The sequence below is a fragment of the Orycteropus afer genome, unplaced genomic scaffold, assembly GCF_000298275.1.
Source record: "Orycteropus afer afer isolate SDZICR_OR568_19922 unplaced genomic scaffold, OryAfe1.0 scaffold00040, whole genome shotgun sequence".
Classification (NCBI taxonomy): domain Eukaryota; kingdom Metazoa; phylum Chordata; class Mammalia; order Tubulidentata; family Orycteropodidae; genus Orycteropus; species Orycteropus afer.
This window is the reverse complement of record NW_006921627.1, coordinates 13,328,696-13,347,984: the sequence shown is the minus strand read 5'-3', so window position 1 is coordinate 13,347,984 and position 19,289 is coordinate 13,328,696. Positions and strand designations below refer to the sequence as shown.

Sequence of the window (19,289 nt, the reverse complement as noted above, 5' to 3'; positions counted from 1 at the left end):
TTTTGTACAGTGACTCTGTGTATTCCTTCAATTTTATTTTGATGCTTCCTGCATCATTCATTATTTTTCCCATAGAATCCTTCAATATTGCAACTACCAAAAAGCCATCAAATTCACTGCCATTGAGTTGATTCTGACTTATAGTGACCCCCTTTGGATTTCCAAGGAGGTAAATCTTTATGGAAGTAGATTGCCCAGTGTTCCTTCTGTGGAGTGGCTGGTGGGTTAGCAACCTTCTGGTTAGCAGTCAAATGCCTTAGGCATTGCACCACCAGAGCTCCATTATTGCAATAGAGGCTTGAAATTTTTTTTTTTTGTCATTTCTTTCAGCTTGAGAAATTCTGATGTTTCCCTTTTGGTTTCCTAACTCCAGGTCTTTGCACATCTCATTATAATACTTTACTTTGTCTTCTCAAGTCTTCTGTTCAGCTCTTTTACTTGCATTGTTTCTTCTGTTTGCTTTAGTTACTCTATGTTCAAGAGAAAGTTTCAGACTCTCTTCTGACATCCATTCTTGTCTTTTCCTTCTTTCCTGTCTTTTTAATGACCTTTTGCTTTCTTCAGGTATGATGTCATCCCACAACTTGTCTGGTTTTCGGTCATTAGGGTTCAATGTGTCAAATCTACAGTTGAGGTAGTCTTTAAATTCAAGAGGTATCTACTCAATATCATACTTTATCTACATAACTTATTTTAACTTTCTTCAGCTTCAACTCACATATAAGCAATTGATAGTCTTTTCAGCAATTGGCCCTTGGTCTTTCCTGATGCATAATATTGAGCTTCTCCATTGTCTCTTTCCACAGATGTAGTCAATTCCATCCCTGTGTATTTCACCTAATGAGGGCCACTTGTATAGTTACCACTTATGTTGTGGAAAAAGGTATTTCCAATGAATTTGTGGTTGGTCTTGCAAAATTCTATCATGGATCTCTGGCATTGTTTCTATTATCAAGCCCATATTTTCCAATTACTGACTCTTCTTTGTTTCCAATTTTCACGTTCCAATCACCAGTAATTATCAATACATTTTGATTGCATGTTTGGTCAATTTCAGATGCAGAAATTAGTAAAAAATCATCATTTTCATCTTTGGCATAGTGGTTGGTGCGTAAATTTGAGTAATAGTCATATTAAGTGGTCTTATTTGTAGATATATGGATATTTTCCTATCACTGATAGTATTGTACTTCAGGAAGGATCTTGAAATGTTCTTTTTGATGATGAATGTGATGCCATTCCTCTTCAATTTGTCATTTCTGACATAGCAGATTATATGATTGTCTGATTCAAAATGACTAATACCAGTCAATTTCAGCTCACTAATGCCTAGGATATTGGTATTTATATGTTCCATTTCATTTTTGATGACTTCTAATTTTCCTAGATTTATACTTCATACATTCTACATTGTGATTATTAATGGTTGTTTACAGCTATTTCCTCTTATTTTGAACCATGCCCCACTAGCAATTGAATATCCCAAAAGTTTTACTCCATCAGAAGAAATAAAGTAGCAACTGGTATCAGACATCACTCAATTCTCTGAGTAGCAGCCCCCATCTTTTCCTGTATTGGGAAGAGGGACATATAAGTGAAGCACTTATATTAAAATTTTAAAAGGGTTCATAGAAAGTCGGCATCATTAAGGTCGACACTACTTTGAGGAAGTAGCTCTTCCCTAGTTATATTTTGAGTACCTTCCAAATAGAGAGGTTCATCTTCTGGCATTATTTCAGACAGTGTTGCACTGCTATTCATGAGATTTTTCACTGGCCGCTTTCTTTAGAAGTAGGTTGCCAGGTCCTTCTTTTAAGTCTGTCTTAGTCTGGAAGCTCTGCTGAAACTTTTCCACCATGGGTGACTATCTTAGGCTGGGTTCTCTAGAGGAGAAAACTAGTGAAGTGTGTGTGTGTATGGCTTCTCCTGGATCACATAGCTGCAGGGACTGAAAAATTTAATATTAGCAGATAAGATGGTAGGCTGCTGGCTCAAGTCTTTGGAGGCTAATGAATCCCAAGAAGATTGGGAGACAATATGGAAGGCCGCTCAAGTCTGAAGAACCAGAGATCAGATGATGACAAACCCAGATGCAGGATTCAGATAGAGCAAAAGGCAAAGAGATTTGCCAGAACATCTGTATACATTGGGTACAGGCCATACCACTGAGGAAATTCCCTTTCAATGGATTGCCTGCTCAGAGCAGATCTCATCATGGAGGTGATTACATTAAATTGGATCTCATCATGGACATGACTACATCATAAATGTCTAACCACTGGGAATCATGACCCAGCTAAGTTGACATGCAACCTAAACCATCACAGTCCACCCCTTGTCCACTTGGCACCTGTAAATATCTCCTTAAACAATACACAATCTCAGTAAAAGCATATAAGTCATACTTGTGCTTAACATGATACAACTAACACATGTACAACCAAAAATGCATTAGCTGTCTTTACATGATGTGTTTTATAATGGAAAAAAAAAAACTTATGCACACATACAAGGAAGAAATACTCATAAAAATCACAGCCCTCATTTCTGCAGCTAGTCATGTGGTATAGCTTGTGTTTAGAACAACTTTATCCACCACCCATTCCATATTCCCTTTGCTCTTGGCAAGCACCTCAGCTGGTCATGGTTCTTTGCCTGGTGAGGTGACACAAATCTTCCTTCCTGAAGGGTCTGGGCCAATAGTAGTCATGTCAGAATTGGCTTGCTCTAGTTTTCCATTGACTTTTATCACAGAACATGATTGTACTAAGAAAAGTCCTAAGGAATTTCCTGTATTCCAGACATACTTCTCTTTATATCCATTATGTAATAACAATCTGATTTTCCCTTGGTAATCAGGATCGATCACACCAGCCAATACAGTAATTCCTTTCTTTTCCTGTTGATCAGGAGGCATACGGAACCCAAAATGGCTGAGTGGCATTCTTCTTCTTCTTCTTTTTTTAAAAAAATTTTATTGTGATTTGGGTGAAAGATTACAGAGCAAATTCATTTTCCATACAGCAGTTGATACACATTTTGTCTCATGAGATTGACTGCAATTTCCAACAATGTAGCAACTCTCTTCCCACTTCTTCCCCATAGTTACCTCTTCCCTGTGTCCTTCCCTTCCATGCATTCCTGGCCCCCTGAGAGGTCTCCCTGTGCATACACTGCCCTTCTGTTTTCTCATGATTGATTTCTCCTAGGAGTGGATCTACCTGATGTAAATGTTCAGCCCATATGCCAGTCTTTTATTAGCCTGGAAGGCACAGGAGTGAGTTCAATTCCAGACTATGGCTAGGAGCCATAGTCTCAGGGGTTTCACCAGGCCCTATCAGACCAGGAAACCTGTTGTTGTTGTTGTTGTTGTTAAGTGCTGTTGAGTCGTTTCTGACTCATAGCGACCCCATGCACAGCAGAACAAAACACTGCCCGATCCTGCGCCAGCCCCACAATCCCTGCTATACTTGAGCCCATCATCACAGCCACTGTGTCAATCCATCTCATTGAAGGCCTCCCCCTCTTTCATCGACCCTCCACTCTACCAACGGAAACCTGGTCTTTTTTTATTTTTATTTTTTTGTAACTTTGAGTTTTGTTCCACATTTTTCTCCCACCCTATCCAGGATCTCCTACACAGACTTCCCTTCGAGTGGTTGACAGTGGTAGCCAGACACCATCTAGTTCTGGTCTCATGGTCATATAGGCTGAGTATCACACGGTCTGGGAGCTCTGGTAGCATAGTGGCTAAGGCACTTGACTGCTAACCAGAATGCTGGTGGTTCAAACCCATCAGCCACTCCTTGGAAGGAAGATGGGGCAATCTACTTCCGTAGTGATACTGCCTCGGAAACCCAAGGAGGGGTCGCTATGAGTCAGGTCTGACTCGACGGCACATAACAACAACAACAACAACAATCACACGGTCTACCAGTTACTTGGACTAATTGTTTCCATGCATCTTTGTTTTTCTTCATTCTTCTTTGCTCTGGATGAGGAGAGACTCATTGTTGCATCTAGATGGTCACTTGCAAGCTTTTAAGATCCCAGTTGCTCTGAGTGGCATTCTTAACATACAGTTCAATGGAATCAAATTGAGTATCCAAGAGGAATTATTCCTCCCTTTGGAACTAAGACTTTCAAACAAGCAGAGCATAGGATCACAGGAATAGGAAGGAAAAATTTTGTGAGTGGAACCCTAGGAGCAATAGTGGTGCCACTCCCATTTCCAGCCCTTGGCTTCTGGACCTGTGAATTCTGGCTATTGGGAAAACAGCACCATTACTGAAGTCTTGTTTAGAGCATATATAGCTTCCTGGAGAATATTGCCCCAACCCTACAAGGTATTGCCACCTAGCTGGCACCATAATTATGTCTTTAGAAATCCATTCCATTGTTCTACCATTCCAGCTTCTTCAGGATGACAGGGAACATGGTAAGACCAGTGAATTCCATGAGCATGGGCCCATTGACACACTTCATTTTGTGTGAAATGAGACCCTTGATCTGAGGTGTAGGATATCATGATGGTGGATAAAGCATTCTGTGAATCCATGGATGGTAGTTTTGGCAGAGGCATTGCATTTAGGAAAAGCAAATCCATATCCAGAGTAAGTGGCATGGCAAAAGTCCTGACTTCTCTAGGCCTTTGACACCAACCCATTGTGAAGGTTGGCAGGTGCCTCAGTACTGCCATATTAGAATGGAGGTCCTGGCTCCCCACACTATCTGCACTGACACTGCAGGATGGGGAGGTCTCTTTACTGACCATGTAAACGAACTCTACTTGATCATCTCTGACACCACCCTGGTGGAGGTGTTGGGCACCTTATTACAGCTTAGGGTAGAAGTGTAGGAGTGTAGGCTACCCATTTATCCTTTGCTGGAATGGAGGCCATGGTGTTTTCTCCCATCCCCCCCCCCCCTGTGGTTTTTGGTGGTATTAGAGTGGTTATCATATAAGTTACATGTCTTCATAGGCTACTTTTTTCCTGGTTCTTTAGATAGAGTAAAAACGTTCTTGTTGAGCCCCCCTTTTTCTTTTGTCTACCTCTGTTGATATTTCTGGGTCACCACATCTTCGATTCAGAAGAAAGAAGGGGTCATCCGCTTCTTAAAGAATAGCCAGTGAAAACCTTATGAATAGCAGTGAAACACTAATATAACGGACTGGGCAGTGTTTCGCTTTGTTGTACATAGGGTCACTGTGAGTTGGAGCTGACTCAATGGCACATAACAAAAACAATAAACATCTTCAATTCCAAGTCTGTGATTAGGGGCAAAGAGAAGCCTTGGCAACTCACAACTGTGTAATTCCTTGAGTCCCAAGGTCCTTAGCAAGTGTGCCATCTTTTAGAGTCTAATGTTCATTTTATACATAATATCAAGGATTTTCAGTTGTACTCAGTGAGAGGAATAGGAAAAGTATCTCTACCCCATATTCCCAAAATCAGAAGTGTCCTTTGATGCTTAATTTAAAAATATGAACCCTTTTAAAATTGCTTGTGCTGTACTTATATGTTCCTCTTCCCAACACAGGGAAGGACTGGGGCTGCTGCCCAGAGAATTGGGTGGTGTCTGATACCAGCTGCTACTTTATTTCTTCTGAAAGGAAAACTTGGAATGAGAGTGAGAATAACTGCTCTGGGATGGGAGCTCACCTGCTGGTGATCAACAGCGAGGAGGAGCAGGTACTCTCTAACAGACCATGAAGCAGGAGCCATGCCTGGGGTTTATACATCTCTTCAGGCTGAGAGGAGGCTTTTACTGTTCTGGGATGCTGGTGCTTGGCAGAAGCCTTTTAGGAAAGTAAATAGAAGAAGGTCCTAAGCTTTTACATTCTACACCTTCTTCCTGCTTTAATCAAACCACTCCCGAAAGAAATCGGTCCATTTAAAATATAACATGTGGGAGTTGAATGGGAGGATGAGAAAATTTCAGTCTGAAATATCAGTTTATTCTTTCAACATGTAAAGCTTTTATATACCATTAGCTACATACACAACAAAGAAAGGGTATTGAGTAGAATAGCGAAAGAAAGTTGAATCTTGAGAATCACAATCAACAATCTGAAATGAAGTCGAAGCATCTCTGAAGTTATGAAAGAAAAAATGATTAAATCTGTGAACATTGTCTTATGCACAACTTTGAAGACTACTGTTTCTTGGAGAAGAAAAGAGGAAAGTGAGTATGGGATTAGAACTCGTATGATCATGGTTAGAACTCTCTTCTATATGTTCACAAGTGGTGTTTTTGCTCCTGCCCTGCTCAGCAACAGAAGTCCTGTGATCATGGTCAGGGGCAATGTGGTTTTCTCGGGTTCCCATATTTTCTTCTTTTTTCTCTACAAGAAACTCAGTACAACCTAAATACTCTAAAGTCTGTGATTCCTTTCTTTTCTTCTCTCAGCAACTAATATTACAGAAGCTGAATAGAAGATTTGCTTATTATGTAGGCTTGTCGGACCCAGAAGGGATCCACCAGTGGCAATGGGTAGATCAGTCACCATATAACAAAAGTGTCACGTGAGTATGTTGTTGTTGTTGTTATGTGCTGTCGAGTTGGACCTGACTCATAGTGACCCCTCCTTGGGTTTCTGAGGTTGTATCACTGCAGAAGTAGATTGCCCAATCTTCCTTGCAAGGAGTGGCTGGTGGGTTTGAACCGCCAGCCTTCTGGTTAGCAGTTTAGTGCCTTAGGCACTATGCTACCAGAGCTCCCCACGTGAGTATAGAATTCAATAAAAGAATTCTGAATCCTGCAGTATATTGGGCAATTCCAGCTCTTGGCTGCTAAAATGCAACAACAATGTCAAAAACAAAAATTTACCTTTTTTTTTTTTAAAAAAAAAAAAAAAAATCCAAGGTCTATTTGACACAGAAGTCTGCTTTTAACCACATTTATATCTCTAAATAAAACAAAAAAAAAAAAACCCATGTTATTTAAGATCATAATTAATTAATAAGATTTAATATTTGTCATAAAGCAAAAATACTAAATTCAAATAATCTTATAATAACTCCTATTTATGTAGTTTTTAAAGAACTTTGATGTACTTTAAAATAAATGACCACCTTTGAACCTTATACCAACTGTGGGAAACACATATGGATTTCACATATGGAACCCCATTTTCAGACAGAAAACTTTAGACTTAGGGAAATTAAATTACTTACCTAAGATAACAGGGAGTAAGTAGCAGATCCAGAGACCTTAAGTATTTCTCCAGACTTCAAAAGCAGTGTGTAAAGAACAAACTGCACTGATACTTGGGACCAGGGGGAAATTTTTTCATCATTTAAGGAAGACCTATGGGATTGGCATCCTATGGGAACAGGATAGAAGGATGAACGAATAGAGAGGAGCCTCTAGTATACTTGGTGGGGAGGATGTGTAATGCGTACTGAGTTGCTTAAGGTGGCAGAATACTGGGCATGTGGGCACAGTTTTCAAGGGAAATGTCAGAGGCATAGAGGGAGGAGAAGCTACTTAAACTTGAGGGTTTGACAAAAAGAGGCAAAAGTGGGGAAGGAATGATTGGGCCTGTCTGACCTGGACTCTCCACACTGTTCAACCCCAGCTCCCTTGGTCTCTCTAACCCTTTTCAAAGCACAGTTTGAAATAGCCTCATGCTTTTTCTCCCTTTCAGATTCTGGCATCCAGGTGAACCCAGTAGTCCTAATGAGCGTTGTGTCATAATAAATTATATTAAAAACCAGTTCTGGGGCTGGAACGATGCCCCTTGTGATGAATTTCAAAACTCAGTTTGTGAGATGATGAAGATCTACATATGAATGGAACATTCCCCATGGACGTGTGGTTGGATTGGCATCTCCCATGAAAAGAATAGCTAATTTGCTCTTTTTGTTTATGTGTAAGTCTTGTGTAAGTGGTGTCCATAGAATTTGTCAATAGGCTTTCACCTATTCCACTTAAGATAGTATCAGTTCACACATTCATTCATCCATAAATGTATATTTATTGAGCATTTTCCATGTTCCACAGAACTTACTTGAGAGCCCTATATCAGTGGGTGGGAAGGATGTGCTACTTTCCTCAGTAGTTTGACAGCACTTAGGTGCTCACAATCTGTTCCTCGTGGGCCTGAGGCTAGAAATGTGTGCATAGGTCTCTGTTTGCTGTTCATGTAGAGCAGCTGAGTGTGGGCTGGGTTGGTGGCGACCACCATCTGTCATCAATCAGGTGGTGCAGGGGCAGGCAGTGGCACTTGCCCAGTGAGTGCTGTTGCAGAAGTTGCAGATGTGGCTTGATAGTGTGGATGCAATTGTTATCTCCTGCCTGATGGGATAAAAAAAGAGAAGTAAACAGAAACAACAACAAAACATAAATAAAAGGAAAATGAAAAAAAAAAAAAAAAACAATAAGGGAAGGGAAAAAGGAAATGAAAACAAGGTGGGGGAAAGAAAAGAGAAAAACAGAAAAAAAGAAGACAGCTGGGGAGTGGGGGGCCTATTCAGTGCTTTTGCTGGCCCTAGGAAGTGATGGAGAGCAGGGAGAGGGTAGGTCAGTGTGCTCTGCTGATTGAGGAAACTGTAGAGTGGCAGGGCCCCTGATCTATGCCTGCAGTTCTCCTGGCTCAGAAGGCAAGTCTGGGTGGGGACCCTGCTCTGGAATAGAGTTTCTACTGGCCTAGGAGGTGGCTTCAAGTCGGGAGGCAGTCCAGGATGGTACTTCTGCTGCCCTAGAAGGGGGATGTTGGTGATTTTAGTCTGGAATGGCATGCTTTGCCCACCAAGGGTAGTGACATGTACATGGTGCCTGATCTATGAGAGCATATCTCTGACCTCAGTCAAGGCAGGGCAGTATGAGAGGGTGTCACTGGCTAGCAGGTGAATGGGCATGGGGAGTGACCACACTTCTGATTGGTAGAGTGTCAGGAATAAGGGAAAAACTGCAACTTTTTTGATCACCAGTCACTAATGTGCATGCTGGTGAAGTCTGGGTAAGTGGAGCTGATTATGAGGTTGCTGTCAGACCAGAACATTGCTTACAAAAGCTCCAAATGCTCACACTGTGTTGGGCAGGTTTACAATTCACCACTTCATATGTCCTCTTGTTCACTGTTTTCATTTAGTTTCTTCTTCTAGTCTCTACTTGATCTATTTATTTGTCCTTTCCTCTGAAGCTCAGGGTTCTACAATTATTATCTATCTCTATTTCATTTGATTTCTTGGGTCTTTGTTGTAGAGGGTCTGGGTAGCTTGTCTGACTAGTCCATCAGGGAAGGTTTGTCTTGAAACATTTAATTAAAGTTAACATAAACATTCCCTTTAAGGTAAAAGAAAAAAAAAAGAAAAGAAAAAGAAAAAGGTTACATATATAACTAAAAAATGTATGCTCAAGTATAGACCAGGAAGACTACAGAAAAATTGGTACATTTGAATTGTGGTGTTTGTGAAGAATATTGAATGTACTATGGACTACTAGTAGAATGAGAAATCCATCCTGGAGGAAGTACAGCCAGAATGCTCCTTAGAAGTGAGAATGGCCAGACTTGTCTCATGCACTTTGGCTGGCCATGATGCCAGAAGGGTCCAATCCCCTGAGAAGGGTCTCATGCTTAGTAAAGGGTCAATGAAAAAGGGGAAGACCTTCAGTGAGACGGATTGATACAGTGGATGCAATCATGGGCTCAAGTGTAGCAACAATTGTGAGAATGGCATAAGACCAGGCAGTGTTTCATTCTGTTGTACAAAGGTCACTCTAAGTTGGAACTGACTCAATAGCAACTAATAACTACACCAATGCTCATGTATTGCTTTATTTGGAGGATATATTTGAACCCATTAATGAAATGTATCTTAGAATTCATCTAATAGTTCATCTTTATAATTGCTATTAAAAACAACATCCAGTGTCATGGCTAATATCAGAAAAATGGAAATACAGAGTCTTGGTGAGAATATTGAAATTATAACCCTCATCCACTGCTGGTGTGAATGTAAGTAAAATAACACAACTTTCTGCAAAAGTTTGATAGTTTCTCAAAAAGTTACATGAGGAATTACCACATGGCCCAGAAATACTACTCCTAGGTATATATCCCCCCAAAAATTAAAAAAAGGAACTTAAACAGATATTTATATACAAATGTTCATTGTATTGTTATTGATAATAGACTACAGGTAGGAATATCCATCCATCAACAGACATAAGGATATATAAAATATGGTATAGCCATACAATGGAATATTATTCAGTCATAAAGACAAATGAAGTTCTAATAATGCTACAATATGGATGAACCTTTGAAACATTATGCTGACTAAAATACATCAGACACAAAGGGACAAATATTATCTGAACCCATTTATATGAAAGATTTAGAATAGGCAAATGCATAGAGACCAATGTTTATTAGTGTTTGCCAGAGAATGAGGGTTAGGAAAAATGGACATTATATTAATTATCATGTTGTACAACCATCACAACTATCCATTTCCAAATACTGAGGGTACTGAGCTTCTGTTTAGGGTGGTTGTAATAGTATGGTTGTGTATCAACTTGGCTGGACCATGATTCTCAGTGGATTAGCAGTTATGGGTGTCATCCCCCATGATGAGATCTGACATAATGTAATCATCTCTATGTTGAGATCTGCTGTGAGCAGCCAATCAGTTGAAAGAGAGTTTCCTCAGGGATGTGGCCTGCTTCCAATATATATGGATGTCCTTGCAAAGATCTCTGGCTTTCTGCTGGATTTGGATCCTACATCTGGCGCCTCATCATCATCTCTGGTTCCTGGACTTGAACCAGTGGCCTGCCATATTGTTTGCCAATCTTGCGATTATTGCCTTCACAGCCTATGGGCCCTCAGCCTGCATCTTACCTGCTGATCTTGGATTCACCAGGTCAGTAGCCTGCTGTATTGCCAGCTGATGTTGGGTTCATCAGCCCCTGCAGCTAAGTGATTCAGGAGAAGCCTCCAGCTTGATGTCTGAATGTATGTATATATAACACTATTTTTGCTTCTCTAGAGAACCCAGCATAAGACATTGACAAAAAATATTTGGAAATGGAGAGTTGTGATGGTTGTACAACATGATAATTAATATAATTAAAGTCACTGAATTGAACACTTAAAAATGGTTGAATGGCAATTTTAAAAAGACGTATTTTATCACAGCAAAATAAAAAACACATAAATAAACATACAAACAAACCTACCAACACTTTAGATTCTTTTGACAAGCTGTCACTTACTAAACAGAAGAGAAAGCAGACAGCTCTATGGAGTGTCCAAGACTGGGGGAAACACTCTTTTGCTCATAGGGATTAAACTGATCAAACTTCATCATTTCTCAAAAGGTGGAAATCTAGTGACACCTGTTAACACAGCAGGCCACTGGTTCAAGTCTAGGGACTGGAGATAAAGACTAGGCCAAATGCAAGATCAAAATGTGCCAAAAAGCTGGAGAAGTTTCCCAAAGCTCTTCCATACATACTGGAAGCAGGCCACATCCTAGAGGCAGCTCCCTTTCCACTGATTAATGTCTCACAGCAGATTCTACCGTGGAGGTGATTACAATCTCATCATGGAAATAACTACATCCAGCTGCCAAACCATAGCCCAGTCAAGTTGAACACAACTATAATTGCCACAGACCCTCACAAGGGTTATTGTTGGCAGATAGTAAAGTTTTTGTACTCTGTATTTTAATTTTGTAACTACCCACTTTAATTTCCTCATTACTACTAATTATTTCACAGACAATTCTTTGTGTTATTCTGATACATATGTTATCATCTGCATATAATGAAAATGGCACCTCTTTTCCAATATTTATTTCTTATTTCATCCTTTAATCTTATTGGTTAGTACTTCATCACACCTAGCCAATAGGCATTCATCTTTGAAAATTTTGCTTCTTCTCTCTCTTTTTTTTTAAAATTTATTGTGATTTGGGTGAAAGTTTACAGAGAAACTAATTTCCATTTCATTGCTTTTAAAATTCAAATTTCATTGATTACTACTGAAGTTGAACATTTTAAAAGTAGTTATCCATTTGCATTCCTCTTTTTGTGAATTTCCTGTCTCTACCTGTTGTCTATTTTGTATAATGTGATATTATTTTTTCTTATTAATTTGGAAGAACTTTTTGCATTAAAAATATTAACCTCTTGTGATATATTGAGAATATTTTTCCTTAAGACTTTGGAAGGACCTTAACTATCTAGCAGCCAGTAGAAATACAAAACAAAATACAAGAAAGGTGCAGGTCTATTGTAACTTAATTATACTTTTCTGTGTATCTATCTGATACTTAAGAAATTGCATATATAATTTTTTATAAACAGAGTAATTTTATATTATTGTATTAACAAACAAAAACTAACAGTTGCCATCAAGTTGATTCCAACTTATGGAGGCCCTAAGTGTTTCAGAGTAGACCATAGGGTTCTTAATGGCTGCATCTTTCAGAAGTAGATTGACAGGTCTTTCTCCCAAAGCTCTATAGAGTTTTCAAGGCTGTGACCTTTTGATAGCAGATCACCAGACCTGTCTTCCAAGGTGTCTTTGGGTAGGTTTGAACTGTCATCCTTTCTTTATTAGTTGAGTGCTTAACTGTTTGACTCACCCAGGGACTCTGATTAATCCAAAGCAATCAAAACAATCACCTCCCCAAGGAATTGGTTTAGGAATAGGCATTAATTGCAAGTCATCCAGTGAATTTCTTCTCCCTTCTTGTTCTCAATGAGATCTGTGAGTGAATCTCTCCCTCCCAGTGAACATGAATGTGAATAAAGAAACATGGAGTCCTGCCTGCCATTGATAGTCATTCCAGGATCATGAGAAGAACCAACTTTAGGATGACAAGCTCACCATGGATAGTACAGTATAGCCCTGGAAAGAACCTGGTTTGTAATGGTATTGTTGAGCCATTGGTCAGTTAACTATCTCTGAAGCCCACCCTACTCTGAATTTTCAATTGTAAGAATAAACACATTTTCTAATTATTTCAGTGTGATGGAATCCTGAAGGAGCTCAGGTAATGCTGTGGTTAAGGCATTGGGCTGCCAAAATGTCTATGATTTGAACCCACCAGCCACTCTCTGGGAGAAAAATGAGGCAGTCTGCTTCCATAAAGATTTACAGCCTTGGAAATCCTATGGGAGTTACTATAAGTCTGAACCAACTTGACGGCAGTGGGTTTGTTTGTTTTGAGGGGGGATTGAATCCTGACTAATACAAGAATGTATATTATTTTATTTGCATAAATTTTATTGGGGTATAGCTTACATACAAGGAGCTCTGGTAGCACAGTGCCTAAAGCATCTGACCACTAACCAGAACGTTGGTTGTTCAAACCCACCAGCCACTTTGCGGAAGCAAGACTGGGCAATCTACGTCTGTAAAGATTTATCACCTCAAAAATCCAATGGGGGTTGCTATGAGTCAGAATTGACTCGACAGCAGTCGGTTTGGTTTTTATAGCTTACGTACAGTGTAATTCTCACACTTTCACAGTACAGTTAACTGATTCTAACAAATATATATACAACTCTATACCACTACACCATTAGTATAAAGAACATTTCCATCACTGTAGAATGTTTCCTTGTGCCTCTACCTTAGACAAGCAGTAATCCGATTTCTATCAACATACATTTCCTTTTTTTGTTTGTTTTAAGAGTTTGTTTTACATTCAACGTAACACGTACATTTAGTTTCATTCCTCATTCACCATGTCCAACCCTAACCCAGTCTCCTCCCCTCCCTACCCTATAACCCTCCTCCTGTGCTCCTTGTATTTATGCACTCCTGTTTGTCCTGCATTTCCTCAGTTTGAGTGTTAGTCCTTTGGTGTCCCATGGTCTATTGCTCTAAGGGATGTATTACCATTGAGTGTGTGGGTGTGGCTTCCTGGGTTGAGTGGTCTGCGTGTACATCTTGTTAACTATTGGGCAGAGAGCCCGCCCCTGGGGGTGAGTTTTATTCCAGTCCCCGAATGTATTTCAGCACCATAGTATTGGGAGTCTCACCAGATTTCATCTGACCAATATTTCTGGTCATTATTGAGTTTTTGGATTTTGTTCCACATTTTCCCTCTCACTCTATCCAGGATCTCCAGATTTGATCCTTTCCTGAGTGGGTGGCATTGGTAGCTGGGCACCATACATTTGTTTTGTGAGCTCTGAAATTTCAAATGAATGGAGCCATGAAGAATATTCCTTTGTTTCTACCTTTTCTTCCCCAATATGGCTGTGTTGAAAATGCCTCATTAGTACATAATAACAACAACAACACAAATAAAGCTACTTTAAACACACTTTTACATGTCTTTTTGTGGACACACATTTTTATTTTTATTAGATATATATACCTCAGAATGGAATTTCTGGATCATAGGATTTGTATATGTTTAACTTTGTAAGGTATCACCAAATTGTTTTCCAAAGTGGCTGTACCATTTTTCATGCATATAAATGATATATGAGAATTTCAGTTTCTTCATATCTTCAAAATATTCTTGTCAAGTTTTTTAAATTTTAGGCCTTCTAATGAATGAGAAGTGGTACCTTATGGTTTTAATTTGCCTTTTCCCTGATAACTAATGATTTTTTTTTCCCTTCTCATCCCCTTCTACTTACCCAGCTCTATCCTTGGGCAAATGCTGTCCTCTTGATTTCATATGCTCGATTGTCCTAATGACTGCATACCCTCCTGATATTGAACATGTGTATTGATAATCCACACAAAATCATTTGTAATGTCTGTTCAATCTTTTTCCTCAATTTTCAAATTGTATTATGTTCTCTTTATTACTGAGTTGTAGGTTTTATACAAAGATATTCATGTACTCTTAGTCTGTGGCTGGATTTTTAATTGATTATATATATATATATATATATATATATATATATATATATATATATATATATATATATATATATATATATGTCTATTTTTTAATTTAATTTTTTAACATTACAGAGTCCATGTCTGAGAATTCAAATAAAGAAATGGTAGAATGGACAGCCTCATCTATTCATCATTCAGTATATTAAAACTTGATCCAAGAGCATTTTGATAATTTCAAAATCCTTTTAAAAGTTATAAATTTTAAGAGTTTAAATTTTAATTCCCCTGCAGGTGTTCAGATTCTGGAATAGTATGACATTAAATAACATTCCCGTATATTCATTTCCTAATAACATTACCCCAATAAGATTTTTCTGGAAAAATGCTTGCTTTTCAGGGAAAACACATGATTCAACATTCAATAGATTATTTGTTCAAGTTTTTGGTTTTCTCCTCATAAAAAGATTTTAGTTAAAAAAAAATCCTCAGTTTAACCAATCATCACTCATTTCTCTTTTAATCATCCAAACTCCCCTTGGCTCAGCTACTCACTAATATTTTGGAAGGCAGATATCCTGTCTGCTACCTCAAATGCCAGCATCATTGCTTAGAAATGACTGGCAGGCAAGGTCTGTCAGGAACACTATAACCTGCCTAAGAATCCAATTCCTGCATTGACACTTTCATCAAAGTCAAACATCTATAGAAAAATGCTCTCCCATCAGGATAGTTTAACTCATTTGTTTGATTCACTTTTGCTGGTATCAAATCTGCAACTCTTGCATTTGGCAAAGGGATTTATTATAGATAAACTTGGGATCTGCATCACTGGTCACATACTTAGAAATATTTCTATTGAATCAAAGAGACAAAGCTAGGATATTATCAGAATATCTCTTATTATTTAGAAAGAAACTTCATGCCATTGACAAAAACTCTGGGAAGCTTCCTCAAGTAAGTAGTAGAAATATTGGATAGTTTAAGCTGTAATTATTAAAAATAGATGTGTTATATCAATTGTCTTTCCTCTCAGACTTCCTAAATGAATAATAATAAATGGGATGGGATGGGAGGGAAAATTGCTAGATAGGTAAGAAAAAAGTATTGATTTGGTGAAGTGAAAGGCAATCTACTAAAAGTGAGTGATCAACACAAAAACACTAAGGAAAAGAAAGATACAGAGAGGTGCACAAAAGGTATATAACAAAGATAGACACTTTAACATACACATTATTGCACTATTAGTAATAAAAACATTAATCTATGGGTGGATATATAGGTGTTGTTGTTGTTATTATGTGCCGTCGAGTCGGACCTGACTCAGCGACCCCTCTTTGGGTTTCTGAGGCAGTATCACTACAGAAGTAGATTGCCCCATCTTCCTTCCAAGGAGTGGCTGCTGGGTTTGAACCGCCAGCCTTCTGGTTAGCAGTCAAGCGCTTAGGCAATAGAGAGGCTAAATGATCAGGTATGTCTAGCCAATAGGGAATATACCCATGACCATATATAAGTTTGGCACATGATATTTCTACATATGTATTTGTATGTGCTATAAGACTGTCCACATATATAATAGAGCTAGTGGGGAAAAGTTATAATAACTTCTTAGCCACAGCCAAACACTCTGAGGGAGGGAGGCACTGGCTGGGTCCACAGGCTCAGGACCATGGTCGTGGGGGACATCAAGCTCAATTGGCATAACATACTACACAAAAAAATTGCTCTACATCCTACTTTTGTACATAGCAACTGGGCTCTTAAAAGCTTGCAAGGGCCCTTCTAAGATACAACAATTGGTATCTCCATGTCCAGAGCAAAGATGAATGAAGAAAACCAAAGACACATGGAAACAATTAGTCCAAAGGACTAGTGGACCATGTGAACCTTAGTCTACACGACCTGGGAAAACTAGATGGTGCTCAGCTGCCAATGTCAACCACTTGGAAAGGGGTCAAAATATGAGATCCTGGATAAAGTGAGAGGAAAATGTGGAACAAAACTCAAAATCATGAAAAACACCAGGCTTACTGGTCTGATAGAGACTGGTGAAATCCTGAAACTATTGTCCTTAGTCACCCTTCAGGCCTGGAATTGAACTCACTCTTGCAGTTTCCAGCCAAACAATTGTTGTTGTTCGTTGTTATATGCTGGGGAGTCAGACCCCACTTATAGCGACCCCTCCTTGGGTTTCAGAGGCAGTATCACTATGGAAGTAGATTGCCCCATCTTCCAAACAATAGACAGGTGTATAATGTGAACATTTTCACTAGGTAGGTATTCTCCTTAGAACAATCAATCATGAAAGACCAGAAGAGCAGTATTTGCACAGGGACATAGCTCAGAGGCCAGGAATGCATAGGAAAGAAGCACCCAGGGAAAGGGTATCCACAGGGAGGCAGTGGGAAAAGAGCTGTTACAGTATGGGGATTGCGATCAATGTCATGAAATAAAATGTGTATGAGCTGTTGTGTGGAAAATGAATTTGTTCCATAAACTTTCACCCAAATGACAATTTAAAAAAAAGAAGAAACTAATAGAACTAGCTGGACCAATCACTGCTTCTATAGAACTTCCAAAACCATGTACATTTTGGCACATATATGATGTCTGAAATTCTTATCAAAGATCATATCAAATACATGAAAATTAGATACATGAGTTTCAGGTGAGAATCTGTTCAAGTTGCTTTTGCATGGTATGTTTTGAAGAGCAAAAGTTTTCAATTTTTGATGAGATTTAATTTATCACTTTTTCTTTTCGGGATTAAGAGACCTTCATACAACAAGTTCTAAAGATTTTCTCTTTTGTTTTCTTCTAGAAGTCTTATATTTTTGCTTTTTGTGTTTAGTTCAACAATGCATATATTAAATTATATATATAATGTGAGGGAGTAGTTGAAGTTTATTATTTCCCATGTAGATATCCAGTTAAAAAGATCTTCCCCCCCTTTTTTTTTTAAACTATCAACTCCCAATTACCTTCATGTGTTCATGAAAAATAAATTGACCTTATATTGTTCAGTCTTTTCCTGGACTTGCAATTTTGTTTCATCGATCTATTTGTTTATTCTTTTGATAATATAGTGTTTTCTGGAATATTGTAGCTTTGTATAGTAAATTTCGTATCAGGTAGTGAAAGTCCTCAAACTTTGTTCTGTCTTTTTCAAGATTGTTTTGCTATTTTCTGTTCTTTACTGTTTCATATACATTTTAGAATCAACTTGTCAATTCTACAAGAAAATTCTGGGATTTTGATTGTGGTTGAACTCAATATACAGAACAATGTAGAGAATAATGCCCCTCTTTAAATTTTTTGTATTGTAGTGAAACATTTCAGCAAACATTTCAACCATTTTCATGTGCACAATTCAGTGACATTAACTACATTCACCATGATGTACAATAATCACCACTATCTGTTTCCAATTTTTTTCAGCCTTAATGAAAACTCTGTGCTCACAGTGGTTGCACCATTTTACAATCCCACCAGCAGTGGATGAGGATTCCTATTTCTCCCCATCCTTGTCAATACTTGCTGTTTTTTGTTTTTATGATGACAGCCATTCCAGTGAGTGTGAAGTGGTAGTTCATTGTGGTTTTGATTTGCATTTCCCTAATGATTATACCGAGAGCTCTGGTAGCATAGAGCCTAAGGCACTTGACTGTTAACCAGAAGGCTGGTGGTTCAAACCCACCAGCCACTCCTCAAAAGGAAGATGGGGCAATCTACTTTCGTAGTGATACTGTCTCGGAAACCCAAGGAGGGGTCACTATGAGTCGAGTCAGACTCAAGAGCACATAGCAACAACAACAATGATTATACCACTATCCATCTGTCAGTTTGTCTTATTATGGTGGCTTGTGTATTACTTTGGTGCTGAAAGCTATGCCACCAGTATTTCAACTACTGGCAGCGTCACTCCCAGTAAACAGTCTTCAGCAGAGCTTCAACACTAAGAGTAGGGAGAAAGACTTTGCTATCTACATCCAAAAATAAGCCAATCTCATATCACTGCAAAACATTGTTCAACTCTCCTACTTTGAACACATCTTCAGGAAGGATCAATTCCTAGAGGAGGACATCATGTTTGGTAAAAAAGAGGGCCAATGAGGTTATGGGAGACAATCAGTGAGATGATTTTGCATAATAACCACAACAATGGAATGAGCATACTGGTGATTCCGAGGAAGCTTCAGGATGAGACAACATTTCATTCTGTTGGACATCAGGTTGCCATGAGTCAGAGTGACTGGATGGCATGTACAGCAACAACAACAACAACGATTAATGACTTTGAGCATCTGTGGTAGCATAGTGCCTAAGGCATTTGACTGCTACCCAAAAAGGTGGCGGTTCAAACCCACCAGCCACTCCTTGGAAAGAAAGTTGGGCAATCTACATTCATAGTGATACTGTCTCAGAAACCCAAGGAGGGGTTGCTAAGAGTCGTATCTGACTCGAG

The 19,289-nt window shown here is 38.8% G+C and overlaps 1 protein-coding gene across 1 annotated transcript in view; it reads left to right on the top strand.

The window, feature by feature from the left end:
• LOC103193844 (C-type lectin domain family 4 member A-like) overlaps positions 1-7,796 on the top strand; it is a 31,133-nt gene extending 23,337 nt beyond the window's left edge. The window contains exons 4-6 of the mRNA XM_042780434.1: positions 5,542-5,693; positions 6,412-6,527; positions 7,652-7,796. Of these exons, the coding sequence (XP_042636368.1) occupies positions 5,542-5,693; positions 6,412-6,527; positions 7,652-7,796 (413 nt within the window). The remainder of the gene's footprint in view (positions 1-5,541; positions 5,694-6,411; positions 6,528-7,651) is intronic.
• Positions 7,797-19,289: the final 11,493 nt, after the last annotated feature.